General features: G+C 36.0%; 1 protein-coding gene across 5 annotated transcripts in view; it reads right to left on the reverse strand.

Annotated features, from left to right (window-relative positions):
- cntn3a.2 (contactin 3a, tandem duplicate 2) overlaps positions 1–26620 on the reverse strand; it is a 101565-nt gene that overhangs the window by 38044 nt on the left and 36901 nt on the right. For all 5 annotated transcript variants that reach the window (XM_083570117.1, XM_083570119.1, XM_083570118.1 and 2 more), the window contains 7 exons: positions 25632–25767; positions 16893–17068; positions 16654–16746; positions 16322–16525; positions 15414–15516; positions 14809–14993; positions 3033–3169 (listed from right to left, as the gene is read on the reverse strand). In XM_083570117.1, coding sequence (XP_083426243.1) covers positions 3033–3169; positions 14809–14993; positions 15414–15516; positions 16322–16525; positions 16654–16746; positions 16893–17068; positions 25632–25767 — 1034 coding nt within the window. The remainder of the gene's footprint in view (positions 1–3032; positions 3170–14808; positions 14994–15413; positions 15517–16321; positions 16526–16653; positions 16747–16892; positions 17069–25631; positions 25768–26620) is intronic.

A 26620-nucleotide genomic window follows, 5' to 3' on the forward strand; every position in this document is an offset into this window, starting at 1 on the left:
CTACCTTCTTGTGATTTGTCATTCCATGTGTATAAGCTTGGTGTGTGAGAAACACATTGACTGTCTGATTATATCAGCCCAGTGGGTAGGCAACAAAGCAAGAAAGTGTGCACCTGCCCACATCCAGAGCTTATGTGCCCACTTCAACATTACTTGCGATTTTGTACCATCATGGTGATTGAGTCTGAGTGTTGTGTGTCTGCACTACTTCATACAGCTATTTGCAGGGTTCCTGAAAATGTTGACCATTGACACCAAGCTCTCGTTTCAAGTATGTTCAGATTCTGATGATTGATTCATTGGTTTTGTTTTGATCTGTTGTTTCAGGTTTTATATTTTTGTCTCAGATAGAACATGATCATTTAATTCCGAATGCAGCGATGTACCAAAGACCTCTGTTAAGCATATGTAAAGGTATTTGAGTTTCTCAGAGCAGCATGAAGCGCTGTCTGTATGCTCTCTGCACCAAATGCATCCTTTGCTTCAGGCATTATTTCCTTATGTTTTAGTATCAAACATGCCACAGCATTAGAGATAAAACGTACACTTGTTTTTCTCAAAAGGTGTCAACAACCTGTTCTACTAATGAGGTAGACCTTCTCTATGAGAGGCATGAATTCTGAGTTTGTGGTTTCAAAATACTTTATTGCAAATAGTGTGTCTGTCTTTTAATCAAGTTGTGGCTTCAATCTACTTTTTAATGCCTATAAGAGCTTAATAATGAAATCATTACACCAGGGAAAAGCCCAGTCACTTGCTTGAGCAAATGTACTACAAAGTGGATTAGGCATTTGGCCAACTGTATTGAGTATATCCTGCTTTAGTTTTGTAAAGGCTGTCTTGACACCAGTCTGAAGCATATTCTAAGGCATATTTAATACTGCTTCTACACTGTGCTTTGACTTTATCCTCCAATCTTCATACTTTATTTATAGTGAGATACCTGCAGTACCTGCCGAAGTGGGCTGTTAGCAGCCTTAACAGCTGCTAACAGATTTTGCACTTGGCCCATACCCACTGCCAGCTAGTCTAATCTGCAGTCCAATATAATAAAGCACTCGCTCCTGTATCTTGGGACCAATCTGTTGAATCTTTTGCACACTTCTGTTCTTGCCACTGCAACACAGTGAAGTAGCTTAATTTTCTTCTCAGCAGGCTTTGCCATGCAGGGACAGTAACTTTTTTTTGCTATTAGTACTGAGAAAGGGAACAAGCAAATAGGAAAACTACACTAGTTTTAAAAGAAACTGCCCAAGCTGTCTAGAATGAAAGAACAGGACAGACATTTTAAAGACAGGAAATTTAAAAATAATCACCATTCGGTTTCAGTGTATTATTACTTTGAAGTTGATTAATATCCAATATACCATTTTCTTTTAACCCCCTATGGTATACTAATGATAACTGAAATATTACATTCTTTTTTTTTAATAAGACAATATTTTTGTTTTAATGATATGGATAATCAGTGAAATAAGTCCCTTTTATACAGTATAATAGCTATAGCTTGTCATTTCCTCACCAGCTTTTTTCTCATGAACAGATATATCAGGTCAATCAAATCCCTGCTACTATTCAAATAAAATTTCATTTAAAAATGTTGGTCACTGCCCCTGTAGCAGTGAGGACATTGACAGTCACCAGCTGTGATTTGAAGCTGTGAGTTGCAGAGAAAGAGCTGGTAATTAGTGAGTGGTTACATCTGTAGGTGGTTATTAAACATGTTTCTCTATAGGCTGTTTGTGTTACAGTGAGTGGGATTTGCTAGAGAGTGCAAACGCAAGCCGAGCATACGCTGACCTTGATCATAAACAGACATGGTCAGAGGACTTTTTTAATTTATTTTTTTAAGTAATTTAGGTGAAGCAGTTTTCAGCGCTCAGAAAGAAAAAAAGATAAAAATGCTACAGTGCGAATTCCTCAGATCCCTGCCTCTTGCGTCTCCATTTCCCTAATCGCCTGTCAGGATTTTACAGTAATTTCATTTGACCATTGCAAGTATTTCATTGTACACTACTACACAATATTTAGTTTTTCCTAGAATACACACTGAATGCATATTATAAATGTATGCAAAATGTCAGACCACTAGTATGACAGCATGTTTTGAAACATCCATTAAAGATGTAGAATGGAATCTCTGGGCCAGTTGTATTAACAACATTAATATGACAATGAATGAACAGTAGTACAGAATTACCATCACTTCACTGTGTTGCAATGGCAAGAGAGAGAGACATATAAGACACACAGAAGAAAGACATATGAGACAGAGATCTAGTGAAATGAAATGTTTATTAGAATTGACCTGTGGGCTTATGTGATGCTTGTCTAAATTGCTTCTGAAACACGCCTCAAATTAATAGGCCTTTGATATAATGAGGGACTTCAAATGCTGAAATTCATCACCACGTATCTCCATAAATATAAAAAGTGAGATGATGGGAGGCTAAGAAATATAAGCTGGTAGACTGAGAACATGTTCTTAGCAAAGATGAACAAATATGATTTTTCTCCTTACCCCTACACTAAATAAACTATAGAACTGATTAATAAACAAGCTGTTGTCAGAATCATGAGATACAAATAATTGCAGCAAACAGACCTAGGACCATTATCAACTAAAGGAATAGATGTGTTTATAACATGTTATACATATCATTTGTCCTGTAGTCAAAGCAACTGTCAGAGCTGTGTTGTGACAGAAAATAAATCAGCACTCTGACGAATGAGAGTTGAAAAAATAACCATGATCTATAGTCAACGTGATTTTTTTCTTAAGATATAAGATACATAATTTAAAGTATACAAATGGACAACAATCAACTGAAATTTGTATATATAGAATATTTCATTTATTTTTCAACCATATTTCAATTATATATATTTCTTTCTTGTACTCTGAAGCATTCTCTGGCAAAAGAATTTCCTTTGAGATTAATAAAGTTCTATCTTGTCTTAAAATAGCAAGAAATGACACCATTGTTATAACAAGCCTTGAATAACATTGGCACATGTAGTTGTTACTTTACCTCTGTGTTAAGTAGTTCTCCATTCTTTAGCCAGCTGTAGGAGGGCTTGGGCTTTCCATTGGCTTTACATTCCCAAAACAGCCTTTCATCAATGGATAAGGCACTGTCATGCATGGTCTGCACCCACTGAGGCTTAGCTAGGCACCCAAACAAACAAACAAATAAATTATAATAACACATTGAGAATAAGTCTAAATATACACACAGTTTCTGTGAAAAAGATCACATGGTTATGTAGCCACTAGCACTGCAAATAATGCTCTTTTGGAGACTGCAGATTCTGTGTCTGGCAGAAACTCACTCAAGAGTTCCCGAGCTCATTAGCTAGACAACAGTTTAAACATTGAATAGTGTTGTACAGAAAACAAAAATCAAAAGTTTCACACAACAGTGCCTAAACGCAGCACAAACTAACCCAATGCAAATGCGCATTGCGGCAAATACTTTAGTAAATGCAGTCTTGTTTTAAAAGTCTTACTGGGATGTCAGTGTCACTCCCAAGGGCTTGATAGTATCACATATCTAGAAACCACCATTGTATAAGGCTATAAAATCTTCTAGGAAAGGACACCAGACAATTTGCCATGATCAATATTTTGTCAGATAAAAAAAGGAGGTCTGTAGCTGCAGTCCCAATAACTGTCTAAGGCAATGGATCACTTAACTAATGGATTTGCTTAGGCTATTAATATGTTTATCAGGAAAATATTTTTGTGGTGCCAGTGCCAGTGCTTCTCAGGCAAAACCATTAGAGGACTAAACGGCCAATTGTGTGCTTCGGGTCTCATAGGGACGAATATGAAGGAAAAACTAAGTGGCAAAATTACAAAGGTAAAAAAGAATGAATTAAATCATGGCTTGGCATGACGCATATATTCTTTTCAGTAATCATTATGCAGTAAATTATAGCATTATACCAATAACATTTAGGATAAGAGTTTACCATGGGTAAATATAGCATTCGATGATTATGTGAAAACAAACAGTGTTTATACTAAGACTATAAATCATAAAGACTGAATCTCATATCTAATATAAACCAACTTCAGATCACCTGAACTACATTAAACAAGTTACTATAGTTAATGTAAGCCAATAATAGCATTAAAGATTGCTTTAACGAAAAGCAGTTTAACAGGAAAAATATATATATTTATTTATATACTGTAGCATGTCTTTTCTAAGTTTCATTTTCTCTAAAGTTCAAGTGAAGAACATTATTATTCTTCGGCCTGGCTTGGCAGAGAGCTGGCACACGGCACTGTCTACTCTGTCAGTACTGAACAGAAGCCGATTTCAGGGTCATGGCCTCTCAGATGCGCAGCTGACTCGGCATATGTTTCCTCTAACCTTCCCAATGAGTCATATAAAAACCCAGAGGGAAGCCTTAAAATAGTTGTCTTCCAATTGTGTTTGAATTCAACCATACAACTGAATTGTAAATGAAACACATGAACAATAACATCCTCTTTTCCCCTGGTATGGCTAATCACAAAGAATCAAATTGTGAACCATAGGGTTCCTGGCCCTTGTTCTGATAATTATCCTGGAACTTGTCCCATTTGGAAAGCATTTTTGGCAGCAGGTTTGAGCGTGCAGTACATGTCTGAGACTGGGCTACATTAATGCAGAATTTGTAGTGAAGGTAAATAAGTGATTATCTTTCAGATACTAAATAACTAAATGTCTAGCATGTCTTACATTAAGTATTATTTTTGTTGTATGGAAGACAATTTTTTTTTTCCATTCAATAATTTTCAACTGGTGTATCTCTTTATTTATACAGTGCTTCTAGAAAGTATATATTTGAAAGGTCTTACAGCTATCAGTCCTGTAGCCATGAAAACCAAAGAAAGTGTTGCGAAGCATTAGTAAATAGTTGTTAGCAGGAAAAAAGTTGAAAAAGGTCATTAAAATCAGTAGAACATTCCTAGGAACATAGTGTACTTTATTATAACAAAGTACAAGAAGAAATATTACACAAGCCAGACACTACCAAGACTGGGTGAAGGGCAAGAAGGGCAATTGTCAAAGAAGTAGAGTCTGACTTCACTGAAGGAGCAGAAAAAGGAGAACCTGTGGAGACCTCAACAATTTTTTCAGCCATTTGCTGTTCTGGCCTTTATAGGAGAGTAGGCAGAAGATCTTTATTTCGGAGAAATCTCATGATAGAGATTTTGCAAAAATGATTTTGTGGTTTGTTGAAACTAAAGATAAAAATAGAATTTTTTTGGCACAAACCAAATATAAGGAAATGGAAAGCTTACCATCACATGGAACATGATATTGTGGATACCTGACCATCACACAAGCCTCAGGGTGTTTTCACACCTAGTTCGTTTGAGCCCTCCAAACGCTCTCGGAGCGGTTCGGTGTGTATATGTGAAGAAACCAAGTGATCTCAGACCCCTTAAAAGGACCCAGAAGGGAACCGTACTCAGACCACCTCTGGAGGTGGTCTGAGTACGGTTCGTTTGTGGGTTCGTTTGTGGTTCGATTTGTTTGTGACATGTGAAAGCAATGAGGTCCCGGTCCGCTTTGCGTTTCGTTTCGCCAAATGTCCCTCGAGGCTTGCCATACCTGCAGCCATGTTCCGTCACTGCTGAAACACAAAACTTTTCGACATGGCAGGTCGCGGAGTCGTGTGGTCTTATGAAGAAAGCTGTGCACTTATTTATATTTGGAAAGAGGATGGCATTAAACGCCAATTATTCTCAACACAAAAAAAATATATATATTTCTTCTGTTTTCTCAAAAACTGAGGGAAAGGGGCTACAATGTCGCGTAAAAAGTGAAAAAACTACGACAGAAGTACATGAGCACACGTGATAAAATTTCACAGAATTCTGGGTTCTGAGTTCTTATGAGGTTGAGGTGTGAACACGAAAGGTTCTGAGATCAATTCAACACTAAAGAGGACCAAAAAGAGAACTGGGTTCTCTTTTGAGAACTGGGTTCTCTTTTGAGTCTTTTATATTGTGAACACAAAAGGGACTGAGGTCACATTTGCTTAGATCACTTTCTGGTTCACTTTAAGTGAACTGGGTTGGGTTCTTTTAAAACGAACTATATGTGAAAACACCCTCAAAGTTGTCTTTGCATGCTGTAGCATTCCACTTTCCAGAATGCTGTTTTCTATGCAAATATGAGTGTGATGGCCAGGTTAGCAAATTGTTTAATGATTACCTGTGTAGCCACATGTCTATTTAATGCTATAATATATATATATATATATATATATATATATATATATATATATATATATATATATATATATATATATATATATATATATATACATACACACAAACTACCAAAGCATAGAGCAAAGGTACAAAGGAATGGATTTTAACAAAGGTTTAAATTTCAGAAAATCCGAGACGCTGCCAGAATAGTTAAGATGTAGTCAAAGCCCCGGCGCAGCCATTTAGTAAAAGAGGTCGTAGACCCATCGTTGCTATGTAAATTGCACACAGTGCGCTGATTTATGTGTGCTATTTGGTAATATTTCACCTTTGTCCTGAGTAAATTGCATTCGTAAATGTGTGTGAAATGTTTGCACTCTAAAGCCCTGGTGAGGATATAACAATATGGATAAACCCTGACAACAGCATAGCACGTGTTGATCAATTGGACAATATATTTTGACCAATACTGAATAACAAGTAAACAAATGCTGTCTAAGTTAATAGAATGATATACTCTTTCAGCTATACAATGTTAAATTTTACGCTAAACAAAACAAAACAAAACAAAAAAAGCCACTTAAATACACACTAGACTGTAAGAAAAGCTTATGTTAGAAAAATAAAAAAATCCTTCAGATAAATCTTGCAGATAAAAAGTATTTTGCTGACAGACAGAGCTGTCGTATCTGTGAAGAAGCACTGTACATGACAGACTGTGTCAAACCACATCTCTTTATCAGACCCTGCACATTTGTTTTATTGTAGAACTCAAAAGTAGTGAAATGCCAAGGAGAGCTGTAAAATCGCTTTCACATTAAGAGCTGACAAGCCAATAATGTTTTTGGCATGTTTAAGTTTCCAATAGAAATAATAATATTCAAGCTACACAAAGCTTACATATCATATCTACCCCTGCAATACATTTGTAGCTTACCAATCACTTTATACCTGCTCATTATGTAGTTATCCAATCAGAAAAAATCTAAGTAAAAGCTTAATTTTCACATCAACCATCAGAAAAAAGAAAACCTGTGACTTGTTTAAGCTAGATGGGCTGGGTAAAGTATTGCAGAAACTACAGATCACCAGTTTTTATACGCACCAGTCTTTAGAGTTTACACAAAATCATTTAAAAAAAACAAAAAACATCCAGCGAGTTCAGGGTCTGCAGGCTAAAACACCGTTGATAAAAGAAACCAGAGGAGAATTATCAATTACAACAGCAGAAAAACATGCGGTTACCCTTCTGTAAGGCAAGAACAAGAATCTGAACTTCGTAAATTGTGATTTTATCCATTGACCGTTTTACTCTGACCTCTCATATCAACAAGGCATTTCCACCCACAGAACTGATGTGCTCTCAATGTTCTTTGTTTTTCAAACTGTGTAAATTCTAGAGATTGTTGTGTGTAAAAATCCCAGAAGATCTGTGGTTTATACAATACACAAACTAGCCTCCATGCCACGGGCAAAGTTCCTCTGATCACACCTATTCTTAGGTCTGAGGTTTATGTGAAATTCGATGCACTGCGCTGTTGACACACAATTGATTCATGCTGCATGAATGTTCAGGTGTTCAGGCGTTCCCAATAATGTGGGCAGTGAGTCCACTTTATTATGAATAAATTAAAACTTAAAACTGTACACAAGGTCAAAACAGGATTCACAGGACATTTATATAGAAGTTGTTGTGTACACAGACAAAGCCTAGCAATAAACTCCGTACAAAAGAATGAATCTCAACATCATTTTTTCCCCACTTGTATTCCACATTGGAATTCCCCTCTTCCTGTGTTAGCACTGCTTATTACCCCAGTACCCCACAAGTGCTGTGGCTTGCATTAATTTATGTCTCAATAACATATGTAAGCAGCTTGTCTTCTAATTGAAAAGATGTCGACACAAAGCCTTTTATTATTCTCTCTCTTAAGGTATCCTTAAACTTATCTGTAATTTAAGACAGCATCCCATCCTGTTGACCTTTGAGTTTTTTTTTTATTAATTTTTTTTTATCAAATCTCCATACTCCAAATTTTCTTCTGTAATTAATCAACATAACCTATTTTCTTCGGATGTCACTTAACCTGGTAGCAGGCAAATGAATAAATATCCAACTTCTAAAGCTATAAAAAGCATCTTATTAAGAACATGCAATAACTGTTGTAAATAACAATGTCTTTCCCAACCTGCTACATTGTTAACGAATAATTCATATCATGCTGCCATTAATGTGTGTGTTATTGGGTCAGTTTGACTCACAAGCACTCTATAGCCTGCAGAGTTTCTGAGAAACTACAGATGAACATCTACGAAAGAGATTTTTTTTTAGAATATTAGTTTAATAACATTTTACATAGTATTTTACATTTTTTTAGAAAGTGTCAGAAAATGTGAACCTGATATGCGGTGATCATATGAATTCTGATTTGGAGCTGTGAATTGAGCTGCTCACTTTGACTAAGAAGGATACAGGACTCATAACTCTCTTGGCCATTGAAACATGATGTAGCTTTTGATTCCTCTTGTAACAACCAACTTACTTAACAGCTAAAATAGTTAACAGCTAATTTATTACAAGCTAACTTAATTAACATCTTACTTAATAAATGAATGAATTATTTAAGAGTCTTTTGAATATTTTTTAGAACATTTTATTTAATTTGTGGAGCTAAAAACATTTAGAAAACTAGCTTCTTTCTCAAGTTGGTTCAGTGAGTAGAAGAGAATGATGAACTTGGCCAGCCGACTGAGACGGATCAATAATACTTCCTGGAGAAGTGAGTACCTTGGGAAGATGCAAATACCTCAAGGTGGACTGATCATCCCTCATTTCATGCTTTAGGCCAGTGCTTTCGTTGGTACTTTCTTAACGCTTTCTAATTCTGAAACAATTCTGAAACCACAGCTTGTACCACACATATGTGAGTAATATAGTTGTAGTAAAAAAAAGGGATCCTTATTTAAATCAATCAGAATATTAGAAAAAAGTGTCTGCATCCTTTTAACATGGCCTGTTTTCTATCCCTTTGCATTTTTGCACACTTTTTGCTTTTTCTTTCTCACACTAACTATCTATTGAACAATGTTCAGGATTTGTTAAGTTCAGTAAGAGTGAGGGAGGACTGGTATTTAAACTCTTGACATACTGGTAAGATGGTCACTCCCTTAAACAGCGAGCCACCACTAATCCACTGCTGCCCCATGTAGTTAGTAGAATAAAATTTCAACAATTTAGAATTCAACACTATATTTTAAAGTTTTGTGTCCAATAAATGACGTTGAATTCTTAAAAAAAAAAAAAAACTTAAAAAATTAAAAAAAAATTTTAAAACCATATTAATATTTTTAAATTAGGAGACACAAACCTGTTCCTGCATGAGAGTGCCCCTGTGCACAAAGCCAGCTCCATCAAGATATTGGTTGGTGTGGAAGATCTTGAGTGGCCTGCTATAGAGTTTTGACCACAACCCCATAAAATGTCTTTGGAATTAATTGGAATGTTGACTGCCCCCCAGGCCTCCTCACCCTACATCAGTACCTGACTTTACTAACTTCCTTGCTGGCAGAATGCAAATCTCAATAAATATACTTTAAAATCTTCACGGAAGGGTGAAAGTTATTACAACAGCAAATAAGGACTGAATGTGGAATAGCATGTTCCAAAAGCACATACAAATCGTATGGTCAGGTGTCCAAAAACCTTTGTCCATATAGTATATATGTAGAATATATATTTTTTAATACTGCTATATTTTCTCTCAGTTTGTGTGCAGGTTTCTCGTGTACATGCATATGCTTCTTAATATTTCTCTTTATCTTTAATAACATCTCATTTTCTCTTTATCCTTTCTCTACCTAAACAGTACTTTCCATACTGTATATGTAAAGAAAGAGAACCAGATTTGGCATGTGGACTGGCAGATTGTGATTGACATCAGCCCTCTGACAAACCCTCACTTGAGTGCAGCAGTTTGGCAGATAACACTTTTGTTGCGTTCTTTTTGTTACACTAGCCTAGAAACATGGTCAGAGTAAGCTGTTTTCCTACTAACAACATGCACACTTCAGCAAGAGGCTAACCTTTAAACAGTTATTTAGTTTACATGTTGTGATGATATATATATATATATATATATATATATATATATATATATATATATATATATATATATATATATATATATATATATATATAAAATATAATATATATATTATATTACAGTATATACAGTGAGGAAAATAAGTATTTAAACACCCTGCTATTTTGCAAGTTCTCCCACTTAGAAATCATGTAGGGGTCTGAAATTGTCATCGTAGGTGCATTTCCACTGTGAGAGACATAATCTAAAAAAAAAAATCCAGAAATCACAATGTATGATTTTTTTAACTATTTATTTGAATGATACAGCTGCAAATAAGTATTTGAACACCTGAGAAAGTCAATGTTAATATTTGGTACAGTAGCCTTTGTTTGCAATTACAGAGGTCAAACGTTTCCTGTAGTTTTTCACCAGGTTTGCACACACTGCAGGAGGCATTTTGGCCCACTCCTCCACACAGATCTTCTCTAGATCAGTCAGGTTTCTGGCCTAAATTTGAGCTCCCTCCAAAGATTATCTATTGGGTTTAGGTCTGGAGACTGACTAGGCCACGGCAGAACCTTGATATGCTTCTTACAGAGCCACTCCTTGGTTATCCTGGCTGTGTGCTTCGGGTCATTGTCATGTTGGAAGACCCAGCCTCGACCCATCTTCAATGCTCTAACTGAGGGAAAGGGGTTGTTCCCCAAAATCTCACAATACATGGCCCCGGTCATCCTCTCCTTAATACAGTGCAGTCCCCCTGTCCCATGTGCAGAAAAACACGCCCAAAGCATGATGCTACCACCCCCATGCTTCACAGTAGGGATGGTGTTCTTGGGATGGTTCTCATCATTCTTCTTCCTCCAAACACGTTTAGTTGAATTATGACCCAAAGTTCTATTTTAGTCTCATCTGACCACATGACTTTCTCCCATGACTCCTCTGGATCATCCAAATGGTCATTGGCAAACTTAAGACGTGCCTGGACATGTGCTGGTTTAAGCAGGGGAACCTTCCGTGCCATGCTTGATTTCAAACCATGACGTCTTAGTGTATTACCAACAGTAACCTTGGAAACGGTGGTCCCAGCTATTTTGCAGGTCATTGACCAGCTCCTCCTGTGTAGTTCTGGGCTGATTTCTCACCTTCCTTAGGATCATTGAGACCCCACGAGGTGAGATCTTGCATGGAGCCCCAGTCCGAGGGAGATTGACAGTCATGTTTAGCTTCTTCCATTTTCTAATGATTGCTCCAACAGGGGACCTTTTTTCACCAAGCTGCTTGGCAATTTCCCCGTAGCCCTTTCCAGCCTTGTGGAGGTGTACAATTTTGTCTCTAGTGTCTTTGGACAGCTCTTTGGTCTTGGCCATGTTAGTAGTTGGATTCTTACTGATTGTATGGGGTGGACAGGTGTCTTTATGCAGCTAACGACCTCAAACAGGTGCATCTAATTTAGGATAATAAATGTAGTGGAGGTGGACATTTTAAAGGCAGACTAACAGGTCTTTGAGGGTCAGAATTCTAGCTGATAGACAGGTGTTTAAATAATTATTTGCAGCTGTATCATACATATAAATAGTTTAAAAATCATACATTGTGATTTCTGGATTTTTTTTTTTAGATTATGTCTCTCACAGTGGACATGCACCTACAATGACAATTTCAGACCCCTTCATGATTTCTAAGTGGGAGAACTTGCAAAATAGCAGGGTGTTCAAATACTTATTTTCCTCACTGTATATATACAGTATATATATATATATATATATATATATATATATATATATATATATATATATATATATATATATATATATATATATATATATATACATATATATATATATATATATATATATATATATATATATATATATATATATATATACTATAAATATAACTATATATTTTTGGGATTTATAAGATTAAAGGGAAGAAACTATATTTTTAAGGTAGAAGTTAAAGGTACATTCTTAAAAGCTAGAAGTCTTTTGTTGGTATATTGATTTGTTTTATGACCTTTGCTACCCACAGACAACAAGACTAAGCTGAATTTGCTTTTCCACGTACAAACAAATAAATGAGTTTTAGTAGCATTGAAAAATAAATGGGATGAGGTGCAATTACAAATGCTGTATCATTAAATGTGTCTGATTTACAGGGTAGATTTAGAGCTTCAAAGCATAGACCATACATATTAGTGCACCTCTACATATTACATAATATTATGACTATATTCAGTAACAATGTAGAGAAATTTGTATTAAAATTATACATATAATACATAATATTCATACATATTATATGTATTATACACTGCAGCCACCCTTGACCATCAGTGACAGCTTTAAAAATTCATTTTTAGATTTCTTCTTTTGTATAGTCACCCGTAAAAGTACAGTATACGTTTTGTTTATTGGTTTGTTGGAGTCTTGTATAGCCAGACCATTTCCATATTACTCACGTAGCTCCAAAATTATGAACCAATCGGCCCTTAGTTTCAGCAAAGAGCTTAGTCTCTGCACTATTAGCCATATTTGATCACTGTTATTCAGCATGAACACAGAACACAAAATTGATTAACATATATTGAATATGAATAACCTTTTTATAATACTAAATCCAGCCTGGTCTGACTAACTCTCAAAACACAAGCCTCCACTTTACTAAATTGATTAAAGATGTTTGCGATTGTATAATTGGCTTACTGTTGTGTTGTGTTGTGTACTGTGCAGCATTACTAATGGGAATTTACTAATTTTATCCATCTACTAGCACTTAGCAACTTGGCCTGTCTTGGCATCGGGAAAAGTCTTGAATTGTTAATTAACATTATAAAGAGTCACCCAGTGTACTGAAATAAAGCAATAATTTGCTCTCTTGCCAGGACCCCACGATGACTTTACAAAGCCTATATAAAGTCTATAAAACTGAACAGCAGAAAGGATTTGGATATTAACTGTGCTGTCTAGCTAAATGATCTTTGTTTGCTAATAAAAAATGTCAACAATCTTTTGCCCTATGTTTATTTTTTTTAAGCAGTTGAAAAGTAGCACGGGTAGGAGTCGCCACGTGATTCTGAAAAATCTGATGTTGGAGACACACGGATATCATATAGCCTTTGGTCAACCTGTTTATATGAGAACTTTTGCTATCAGACTGCACTGCCACAGAAACTACATTTTGTGTATGGTGTGAAAAATCTACTGTATGAAATTTGCTGTGTGAGTGTGCATTCAAAAAAAAGGAAGTCGGTGCAAAGCCATCTACCATGTGAAAAGCTTTTAGATTAGTACAATATATGTGGTGCAATGGTAGAATTTCAATCTCCAGATTAAAAATTGTGTTCAAATCATGTTAAGGTTATGAATGGTGATTGATCTATCTATACATTTTACAGTTAAATATAAAAAAAGATTATAGCAGTGTATACTGTGAGTGCTGTGCACAGTGAGTACTGCGAAGCACGTTATATGGTACCCAACTGAGAATTTCAGCAGTTGTCCCAGGCAAGCGATTTTAATAAAGAATTAATTTCATGTGGAGAACCCTGTTGCACAAATGCACCAAATTGTTGACAAGCAACATATCCCAGATATTGGTGGCTTTGTGGAGTTGGCTGCATACCAACCAGAGTTGTGGGAAGAAGTATATGATTGGAGGCTTTAGCCATTCTGATGAGACTTAATTAATTTGATTATCTGCAAAAAAAAAAAAAAAAAGGTTTCTGTTCGTCACCTTTCTGAATTCCTGAACATGCTAAAAGATGTTTCCATCAACATTTAACACCACTGACACTTGTTATTGCACACAATGCTTTCTGCCAACACCAATTAAACAAGGTTTATTTTTTTGTTCTCAGCCATGTAGTCATGGAAACTATACAAGGCTCATGGCAGAATAGAAAAGCACTGAATGGAAAATAATTGGAAAACCTCCAATGAAATAGAAAAAATCCTTTTCTGCTCTAAGATAATGATGAGAATTTGAAATAATGGAAGCGCCGGCACAAAGCTGTCTTGCTTTGGAGTCCAAACACTCAGAATAAAAACAAGCATGAGACACGTTATACATGTAAAATCAATATTTTTTTGTTGTACTGTATATTGATCTAAGAATATGTCTTTCAAGCCCAGACCATTGGTGCATGCTTTTTGCAGATCTCTGACTTATTGTTTTGGGTTTTCTATTTCTATTTAATATGTTGATAGAGTCCTTCCTGTGCAGTCCTTGAATTAGTATGTTTTGCATAGCTTAGGTAGCAAAACTGCTTTCACTGTTGTCTTCCTTTTGTGGCCTGGGTATTAGTTACAAAAATACACAATCAAAGCAAATACATTTTGTTTCTTCCAACCACCCTATCTTTATTATATTTGCATGTCATGGTTGGTTTACTGAGTCATAACAGCTGTTTTAAGAAAAATCCTATTAATCAAAAAAAGCTTTCGTGGGATAAAACACACAGACTTTGCACTTAAATACACATACACGCAACCAGAAACTTACCATGGAAGGCAAGTCGTCCTTTCACAGTGTTCCTGCCCATTTTGTTTTCTGCCACACATTCATAACCACCCGCATCCTCTTGTTGGAAACTGGGAATCTCCAGAACGACATTAGAATTCTTCATCTTCACTTTGTTTGGGAAAGGAACACCATTAGCTCTCCTCCATGTTATTTCAGGCACTGGGCTAAGAAAAATACAACTCTGGTCAACTCCTTTACTATTGGCATGCTACCAAAACCACATTATTTGTAACATTCAAAGAATGCAAAATAATTAATCCTCAGATCAAAACTCTCCAGATCCTCTAGGTTTCTAGTTGCTGTCTTATGGAGCTCATTAGCTTACTCTACAGGTTCTCATGCCAAAAGCTTAATTCTGTAAATTGTGAACCATTATTGTGCGGATTTGGATACTGTCATGTTGAACGATCCAACCACAACACACTTGAAGCTTGGTGGCAGAGGTAGTTAGATTGTCATTTTAAACTCAGAGACTCTCATTTGGCAATGTTTTTTCGATTCTGTGTGTGTGTGTGTGTGTGTGTGTGTAGTAAAAGAACTACAGAGACAGGTCCAGATTAAAACTACTAAAGCGCTGTACTTACTTCCCCAGAGCAAAACATTCCAGGATCACAATGGAGCCCTTGGCTGCTGGAACCATATCAGGGAAATGAACTTCTATTTTGGGCTCATATTCACCCATCACACCTGTGAGACAGAAAAGCAAAAACAGCTTGAAAATATCATTTCAATATGAAATTGGAAAAAAAAAGCTGTCTAGAAACAATTTTTTACTATTTTGAAGCTCACACAGTGGGTGCCATGCAGAGTTTGCAGCTGCTTTTGCACTGTTGGAGAATATTTTGTTTTGGTAAGGTTTGCTTGATTTGAAGGGAACAGTGAGAGATTTTATCATACAGAGCAAGTAGGAGTTTTTCAAAGCTCCAAAAATACAAAATGCAATAAAACAATGGCTACTCTAAAGATCTGCACTTCCTAACTTCTTATGTTTGTTTCAGTGAATAATCTGTATATCCCAGGATTCCTTTTTTTAACATGCTCATACTGAACATCATTTTAAAACAATTAGTGTTGTTTAACTCGTCTACACCGAAATACTTTTAATGATTTATAATGACACTATCCCGTGTCACAAGACAAGTATGAGTTTCCTTTGAGTGTAGCTTCTCTCATGTTTTCTTCCTCATGTCATCACTTTTTCTTTGACCTTGCTCTTTACGAAAATATAAATCTATACTGAACATTCATAAAGCTGCTTTGTGACAATGTCTACTGTTAAAAGTACTACATGTGAAATTAAACTGAATAATGTGTGCAACCATGGTAACAATCTTCAAAGCAAGTTCTGCAGGTATTTGTGAAAAATATGTGAGAAAGAATATTGTATCACTATATGTAATATTTGAATAGGCATGTTGCGGACTGCATTAAGTCATATTTAACTTTTAGCTCATAGCTGCTGATTAGATTGTGAAAGTGAAAACATTCTCACCATCTGTCCTCAGGACCAGCGGAGTGGGAGAGCTCAACATTTTGACCTTTGTAATGCGATTTACCACCACGCATGTGTAGTTCCCAACATCTGAAGGCTCCACTTTAGCGATGTAAAGGTTTCCAGTCTCTTGGGAGACAAAACGTCTGCTGTCTTGCTGGACAAAATATGGGTACTCGTTGAACACCCAGGCAAAATGCAGCTCTACAGAAGCGATTGAAGCATGGACATAAATGTGTTAGCAGTTCTTCAGATCTACAAGAGCTGAAGTAAATAGTTACACAAACATATTAAAAGGCTGGGAATTGCCAAATAATGTTTCAAAGCCTAACCTCCTGCATATATGGGTGTACCACAGAGTAAAACTACTCCTTGGCCTTGGCGCACTGACACAGCACTTCTTGTTTGAGTTTTAAAATTCAAGTCTGTAATGTAGGAAGTAGAAGAATCACAATACAACTTAAATGCCACTAACTAGTGGCATTATTTAGTTAAATAGCCAAAAATGGAACTCTCTGAACTCAATGTGAAGTAAACTATTTAGTGTAAACAGGTATATATAATAACTCACATGCAAACTGAAGGCTCGCTCTCCTGCTGAGAATGGCTCCCAGTGAGCTAAAAGCAGTGCACTGGTAGATTCCTGCATCCTCTGCGAGGTCCAGGTTCCTAATCACTAGATTCCCTCCAGAAAGACGCCGTCGATTATCAGCCCTCAAATCAATCAGTGTGCCGTTCAATGACCACCTACAATTAATTATACACAAAGATTTGCTTATATATTTGATCTGACTCCTGAAACTTAATGGAACTTTAAAGGCAGCTCACAAACTGTTGTCAATTTAAGTACCACAATTAAATATTATAAATATACAGTGAGGAAAATAAGTATTTGAACACCCTGCTATTTTGCAAGTTCTCCCACTTAGAAATCATAGAGGGGTCTGAAATTGTCATCGTAGGTGCATGTCCACTGTGAGAGACATAATCTAAAAAAAAAAATCCAGAAATCACAATGTATGATTTTTTAACTATTTATTTGTATGATACAGCTGCAAATAAGTATTTGAACACCTGAGAAAGTCAATGTTAATATTTGGTACAGGAGCCTTTGTTTGCAATTACAGAGGTCAAACGTTTCCTGTAGTTTTTCACCAGGTCTGCACACACTGCAGGAGGGATTTTGGCCCACTCCTCCACACAGATCTTCTCTAGATCAGTCAGGTTTCTGGCCTGTCGCTGAGAAACACAGAGTTTGAGCTCCCTCCAAAGATTCTCTATTGGGTTTAGGTCTGGAGACTGACTAGGCCACGCCAAAACCTTGATATGCTTCTTACAGAGCCACTCCTTGGTTATCCTGGCTGTGTGCTTCGGGTCATTGTCATGTTGGAAGACCCAGCCTCGACCCATCTTCAATGCTCTAACTGAGGAAAGAAGGTTGTTCCCCAAAATCTCGCAATACATGGCCCCCGTCATCCTCTCCTTAATACAGTGCAGTCCCCCTGTCCCATGTGCAGAATAACACCCCCAAAGCATGATGCTACCATCCCCATGCTTCACAGTAGGGATGGTGTTCTTGGGATGGTACTCATCATTCTTCTTCCTCCAAACACGTTTGGTGGAATTATGACCCAAAAGTTCTATTTTGGTCTCATCTGACCACATGACTTTCTCCCATGACTCCTCTGGATCATCCAAATGGTCATTGGCAAACTTAAGATGTGCCTGGACATGTGCTGGTTTAAGCAGGGGAACCTTCCGTGCCATGCATTTCAAACCATGACATCTTAGTGTATTACCAACAGTAACCTTGGAAACGGTGGTCCCAGCTCTTTTCAGGTCATTGACCAGCTCCTCCCGTGTAGTTCTGGGCTGATTTATCACCTACCTTAGGATCATTGAGACCCCACGAGGTGAGATCTTGCATGGAGCCCCAGTCCGAGGGAGATTGACAGTCATGTTTAGCTTCTTCAATTTTCTAATGATTGCTCCAACAGTGGACCTTTTTTCACCAAGCTGCTTGGCAATTTCCCCGTAGCCCTTTCCAGCCTTGTGGAGGTGTACAATTTTGTCTCTAGTGTCTTTGTACAGCTCTTTGGTCTTGGCCATGTTAGTAGTTGGATTCTTACTGATTGTATGGGGTGGACAGGTGTCTTTATGCAGCTAACAACCTCAAACAGGTGCATCTAATTTAGGATAATAAATGTAGTGGAGGTGGACATTTTAAAGGCAGACTAACAGGTCTTTGAGGGTCAGAATTCTAGCTGATAGACAGGTGTTCAAATACTTATTTGCAGCTGTATCATACAAATAAATAGTTTAAAAATCATATATTGTGATTTCTGGATTTTTTTTTTTAGATTATGTCTCTCACAGTGGACATGCACCTACAATGACAATTTCAGACCCCTCCATGATTTCTAAGTGGGAGAACTTGCAAAATACCAGGGTGTTCAAATACTTATTTTCCTCACTGTATATATTATATATATAATAATCTAAATATATATATATTTGGGCTGTCAAACAATTGAAAAATTAATCGCAATTAATAACATGATTGTCATGAGTTAACTCGTGATTAATCGCAACTTAACCACACATTCTTATCTGTTTTAAATGCACCTTAAATTAATACTTTTCCAGGTTTTTTTTACTTTTATCAACCTGGGCATGGATAAATATAGATGCTTTATGCAAATGTATGTTTATTATTAGTGAGATAATACCCAACATAGAGCATGAAGACAAAATATTATTGTAAAGTATTTCAAGTAATTATGGTGTTTTAAATTACTTAAATTATAAGGACACCAAACAGAACTTTTGCTATGTTTTAACATGGACGGTTTTAATTGTCAGATGTGTGCATCATGGTGGATTTTGGTGCTCAATTTGAGACTTTGTGCATTGGTATTTTTTGTTGGAGTTTATTTAATAATTTTTTAGATATAAGTAAAGAAATGATGACGTGAATAAATGTGTTGCCTGGTTTAAATTTAGCCACTTTTTTATTTATTTATTTATTTATTTATTTATTTATTTATTTATTTATTTATTTATTTATTTATTTATTCATTTATTTATTTATTTGAATATTTTATAAAAATTGGCAAACAGAAATGCGCACTGCATTAATCATGTGTTAATAAATTGAATGGCGTTACAATGAATTTCATTTAATGCTAATGCATGATATTCATAATATCAGAAGACATTTTATATATATATATATATATATATATATATATATATATATATATATATATATATATATATAAAAAATGCACTCTTTATTTGCATTCGATTAACTTTCGTGATTTGCAGGGTGTTTTAATTTGAAAAATGACAACTGCCTATGCCAATGATCTGCCTATGTAAAGTTTTTGCATTTGTTTTAGTCACAGCTTTTTATATATATATATATATATATATATATATATATATATATATATATATATATATATATATATATATATATATATATTTATATATATATATATATATATACATATATATATATATATATATATATATATATATATATATATATATATATATATATATATATATATATATATACATACACATCAATAGATTAAGCTCAAACTCTTTCTGCATTATGATGAGTTGAGTTAAATGTTCATTATGAAATACTTAAATTAATAAATAAATTGTAAAATATGTATAATAGTAATATTATATGCATGTTACTGTGTATATGTATGTGCGTGGCTGTGACAATTTAAAGACATATTTAAGTGGCATTAAGTGTTATCATTAGTCTCTTAGCTCTTAAGTCTGACTACAACACGTCAAATGTTACCCTGCACTCATATGCAATATTACAGTCATTTGATATGCAAAGCATCAGTCCATTTATTTACTCATTCAATTTATTCAACATTTTCCTTTTGAAAGATGCTCAGTAAAAAAAAAATAATGAAACTGTTGAAGAGGTGGTGTGGTTGAGCACTGGTTTGTAAATGGAGGGTGAGAGTCTGAGGATGAGTGAAAAGGATCATACACCTGTGCAGTTTTATTAATGAGTGTGCTCTGTTTCAGTTCACAAAGGATTAAAAAGGGGCAAGATGAAGCCTGCGTGAGAGAGAGAGACGGAAACGGAGAGCGAAGTGTGTGTGTGTGTGTGTGTGTGTGTGTGCGTGCGTGCAAGTGTGTTAAAACATTAGGGGGCTGAAAATTTGACTGTGGCAAAAATAAAGCCAATTTCTGTGGACAACCTGTCACCTGCCTCCTATTCCCTCCTCTGTGAGCACCCGAGCTCTCCACAAACAAAATGTTGCACTAGATTTTATCTGAAGCCACTGGATAATTTATAGGTACTATATTTGTACAGCCATACCTTGAAAATGACAAACCGTGCACACTGAAGAACATTGAAATCATTTAACCATCATATAAGATTAAAACAATTTAGGTTGTATTTGTAAATGTAGCACAAACGTGTTTTTCATCTCTATCACATTTTCTGCAATAATTCACATCTTTGAACACACAATCAGCCAGGCATAACCTAAACATTATAACGGTTTAATTCATCTCCAGTAATGGCTGTATTCTAATCACGGTGTGGTAGGTGGTAGTCTAAAGCCGAAAGCAGAAACACTGGCTTTAAGGATGCACCCTGCACACACACATTCACACACACACATTTACACCTTGGCTGGATCCAACAGCATGAATTTGTTTTAGAGGAGCACAGAAATCAAAGAACCAGCAGATGTGTGCACAGAAAGTGCATGTGAAACTCTATGTGCGTGTGCAATGCTAAATCAAAAGTCTTGCCAAATGTAGGTGTGGCGCTAGTTACTGCCTCCAGTACTGTTTCAGAAATATTTGACTTTTTTTCTGGTTTATTCTCTTTATTGGTTATTAAATCCCTATTAAAGAGGATCATCAACCCTCCTTCTTCATACTTGCAGGATCCTGCAGGAGGCCTCTCAAAGAGCCAGAGAGGATCCTACAGCTTGCCAATCATTTATTTTGGCGGGTGTTCAGTAGATGCATCTGCGCAGGAACTGATGCAGGAAGGCACCACATGCTTATTTTTATTTCCAGGGAGGAAATAACGAAAATAAATAAAAGAAGACGATGCCTAAAGCAACCGAATCCCATGATGCTTGGAAGATTATTTGATAGCCCAATCCCCATAAGGCTGGTAATAACAGACGCCTCCTGGTGTGTTTATCAGGTTGATGCATGAGGTGCTTTGCACATTTGGTATCGAAAAATTCACTGTTACCTCACAGGCTGGTCGTCGCCACCCACAAGCTGGAACTCGCACAAGTATTTCAAAGTATTTCAAAGTATTGTTTGCTTTCTTTGATGGCTGTTTCTTTTGATGGTACTGTCCTTGCATTAGTCCAGCTCCCACAAGCAGCCTTGAATTTTTAAGGCCTGCTCATTGTCAGTGTTGTGATTTGTACCTAATAAATGTACAAAGCAAATGGAGCTTGGATGTAAGCTGGCAGCAGGAACAAAACTAGTCCAAACATCAAAGCATTACAGGTGATCATACAAGCATTTTGGCCAAATTACCAGCTGCTTCTTACGGGAAATACAGATGTAATCTGCTTCGCATTGACAGGCTTGTTAAAAATAGACGTACAGAGATCCAGGCCCTATCAAGGGCACTTGTCACCCAGTTCCAAATAGGTGCTACATCCAGACAGAGTGACAACACAAGTGAGGCAGAAAGAGGCGGGTGTGAAGTGAGGATATAGATGCCTCAGGGCGTTTTTTTGGAATGTGTCACTGTGGATAAACTCGAATAAACTCTTGCAGTTCATATCAATTTTGCAAAGGCTCATCGGATGAGAGTGGCCCTCTGGGCTCTGAAGCTTCAGGTTCATCTGCTCAACTATCTCTGCACTATCCTCCACAGACATCCTGCACCTGTGGACTTCCTTAGCTTTGGCAGCCTACTCGTCATCCGGCCAAGAAAGAAATCATTCTCAAGCACACGCTCAGCCAGCATCGGCCAGTTGCTCTCAGCTGGCTTGTAAAATCTTGGCTCCACCTTTCTGCACACGCACACACATACACACAAAAACAAATAGCGATCAAGCTGGAAGATGTATTACACTACACTTCGTCTTACAACACCAGTGCAATCCAGCAGAAGTAATTATTAAATTTTTTTCAGTGTGTGGCTGAATACTGAGAATGTGTAATGGGCATTATCACTCACTTTCCTGATTCTCTGACAGTGAGCTGCCGCTTTGGATTTGTTTAATTCACTTTACAGGCTGGGCTTTGAATACCATGTGAGCTTTCATCCTTTGTCTATACAACAGCCATTTTCATGGATAAAAACAATTCCGTATTTTGATAATAGCGCATTGTGCAATTTACTTTTTTTTAATAGTTTGCATACTATACCGGAATTCAATATTCTCCAAGCTCAGATTGAAAGATGGTAAAAATATAAAAAAAAAATAGTACAAATTAAAAGAAAATCCCAGTGTTTAACATTGTCTATGCCCAGAAATATATATATATTTTTTTATCATTATCAAGATCACTCTATCCAGCTATTAGTGAATTAAAAAATATATATATTTTTATCCTATATGATTATTTTGTACCAACCTGGCAAGATCACTTAATTCACAAAACATTATATACACAATTTTCAGAAATGTTTGCTCACAGCTATCTAGATTTCAGGACAGAAACAGTTTCAACTCTGCAATCTGTGGCCACCACATCAAAGACATCACTAGTGTCCTTGATGTGTGACAGGATAGAGAAAACAAATGTCACTGCTTCAAATGTACTCATCATGCTTGATATATGTGACAGCTCTAAAATGAATCTTGATATCCTTTCAAATCCTGAATGTCCTCTTCGATGAGTGCAGTGGGTAGGATATAAATTAATGGCTGCAAAATTTGTACGAATGGAACTCCTTTGGGATTAGGGCTATGTGTATCAGATGGTTTTTTTTTTTTCACACAATTAATTTTATATAAAAATATTGTCTATCAACTTCAAATCAAGTACTATAGACAAATAGATAAATAAATAGTAAACTAAGTCAGTTTGAATATTATAACATGATTATAATATTTATAGCATTATATGAAAATATACTTTGGGACAACAAAAAGAAAAAATGAAAAGTTACTAAGTATTCTAAGTATTGTATTGACAAATCAAATAAAGTCAATGTGAAATAAAAAATATAAAAATAAAATACAACTATTTGTCTTGCCTTTTTTTTCTTTGCACTAAGCCAACAAATATTCAATCTTCTTGTATTTCCCAAATTTAACCTTTAAATAAGACTTTTTAGCTTAAATATATACAGTATGTGATTTTCTTTTATTAGAAGAAATGGTTATTGCTAGCATCCACGTATCAAATGTTAACATAACCAAGTGATTTAGAATATGCGTAAGAATGCTACTGTTATTTTGCATATTTTCTATTTTCTTTTTCTTTTCCGTTTTTTGCCTCGTAAACTGTCTGGTTATAATGTGAAATTACATGTGAAATGTGTGTATTACATTCAGAATAAATTTGGACCAATTGCTTCAGATGTGTTTGTCTGTGGTTTGTGGAAACTTGACCATCACACCCATGTGGTTTTTTGAACATCTAACACCAAACATAATCCGCCTTCCTTATAACAAATTCCACACTGGATTGCTACCAGATTTTGAAATATGGCTGTAAGGATTTGTGCTTATTCAGCCACAAAAGTATTAATAAAGTCAGTCACTTCTATCAGTTGAGGAGACCTTGGTTTCAATAAGTGTTTGCAGTTGTTCTCAAAGGGGTCCAGTGGGGATGAAGGCAGGGCTCTATGAAGGATTTTTGTCTTACTAGAACAGGGTTGGGCCTATTAGTTCTAGGGAAATTGTAATGTTGCAGCATGTATGAAGATCCAATAATATTGTGTGTTTCCCACTTTCTGGTAGAACCCCAAATGTGTGTGCTGGTTAGGTGTATACATAATTTTAGCCATATAGTGTATATGAATTACTGTGGTACCTTGACATACATTTGCTTTGAAATACGAGCAATTTGACATACGAGCAAGGTTACGGAAAGAATTAAACTCGTATGTCAAATTGCTCGTATTTCAAAGCAAATTTCCCCATTGAAATTAATTGAAATGCCATTAATTCGTTCCAGCCCCCAAAATGCCACCCCAGTTGTTTTTGTTACGTGTTTTTGAATAAGAAAAATGTATTTATAAATTACAAATATTGTATAAAAACATAATAAAAGACAATGTAAAGATATAATAAGGTTTTATTCAGTGTATTTTCCTTGGAGATGAGACGACTTGAGCTAACAAAAACACCAGTGGGGTGTTTGTGTGTGTGTGTGTCTGAGTGTGCGGAGGGGGGGGTGGGAGAGGCGATAAGCGGAGGCGGAGGAAAAACCCGTTTTTTTTACTATCACTCCTGCACACTACGTATCCTTAAACTTAAACATTTTTCCTTTTTCTTCTTTGCTTATCTTAATTTTCGTCACAATCTTCGCTTTATGGCTTCGATTCGCCATCTTGCAGCCGCGTCTCGAGCTCGTATCTTAAGTTTTTGCTCGCGTATCAAAGCAAAAAATCGTCCGAGTGACCGCTCGTATCTCAAAAAACTTGTATGTTAGGGCACTCGTATGTCGAGGTACCACTGTATTGGCATAATTTAAAACAAAAATCAAACAAATATTTCACTCAATACTCAACGTACAATGACACTTATCAGCTTCTAGCTAATATTATGTTCAACGCTAATTCTTAGTAGCTTTCAAAATGGTATAAGACAAATACAAAATAACCTGTTACATAAAATTTACACATATTGGAGAATGCTTGTGGGTTAATGTTTACTATTTTAGCGCCTCTATTAGTTCATTAGTTTCTACTGCGCATGATTCTGACAGCATTTGACAAAGATTTATTCATGGTAAGATTTATGCTAAGTTAGTAAGAGTTGATTTATGCTAAGTTGGTGAAGTCTCATATCCATAATTCATACAGCAACTCCACAAAGCAGCAATGTACCAAAACAAAAATGACATCTGTTTTTTTTTTTTATATGCATATCCAATACACTAAAGATATTTCTACCTTACACAAGATTAGAGCACACAAATGTACTATTCAAGTAAAGACTTATTAAGCTAAACTACTGCAGTGGATTTCTTTTGAAATTTCTTATAACATGTTCAAAAATTCAAAATTTTTTTAAAAAGTTGTATAAAGCTTGATGCACTAAGATGTGACACAAAGAGTGTAAAAAGTTCCAGTAAAGCAACAGAAAAAGTACCAATTTACCTGTATTGAGGAGCAGGAAAGCCTTTGGCATCACAGGTGAGTGTGGCCTCTTCTTCCGGTAAACCAACTGGCAATATTAAATCACTGGGCTCCATCCTCCATTTCGGCCCGTGGAATGATTTATAATCCAAACAATCTTTGAAAGTGGAAAAAAACCAAAAATGTTACCTTCTATTAAATAATATTTAATAAAATGTTCACTTGTGTTCTGTGTTAATGTGATGTAATGTGGAGAGCAAATCAAACAATGAAACACAATTTTGCTAAATGTTGAGTGTAGATAACTAAGTGTCTGAACAATAGGGTCCTGACAAAATAGGTATCAGCTTTCTATTTCTCTCTTTGAGTCCCTGGTCTTTTTACTGTAATGTAATGTAATGTATCTTGGCATAAATCATCCTAAAAGCTATGGCTGCATTTTATTTGCCTGAGGTTTTGTGGCTCCACCCATGCAAGAAGCCACAATGGTGCTCAGTGGTGTATTAAAATGTGTGATTAATCAAATGTACAGGGTCCACAATTCAAAAATACTTAGTATACATGCTTACAGTGGCGGGCCGTGCATTTGGGTACTGGGCCTTTAGTGGGGACTTATCCGACCTAATTCACCTCTTAATACCACCACTATCACATCGCAATTATAGTAACCACCAATACTATACAAAAACGCAATATAACAACGTGTATCATTACAGAGAGAGAGGCATTTCACATATGGATGGTGAATACCATTTTACCATTTTTAAAACAAGAAACCCAGTTGAGACAACTCCAAACCTCTACACTACAACCACAACTGTGCCACCTACATCATCTGGAGCAGTTCTGAATCAATATTTGTCTAATAACATGACAACCTACTCACTACTCACTCATAATTTGCACCGCTCCTCAAAGTCTTTAACCCAGTGGTAAAGCTAGTATTCACTGGCCTGGAAGTGGGTCTGGAACCCTTTACTGGGCTGAGACACGCTAGCTAGCTTCGGGGT

The sequence above is a fragment of the Silurus aristotelis genome, assembly GCF_946808225.1.
Source record: "Silurus aristotelis genome assembly, chromosome: 19".
NCBI classification, from domain to species: domain Eukaryota; kingdom Metazoa; phylum Chordata; class Actinopteri; order Siluriformes; family Siluridae; genus Silurus; species Silurus aristotelis.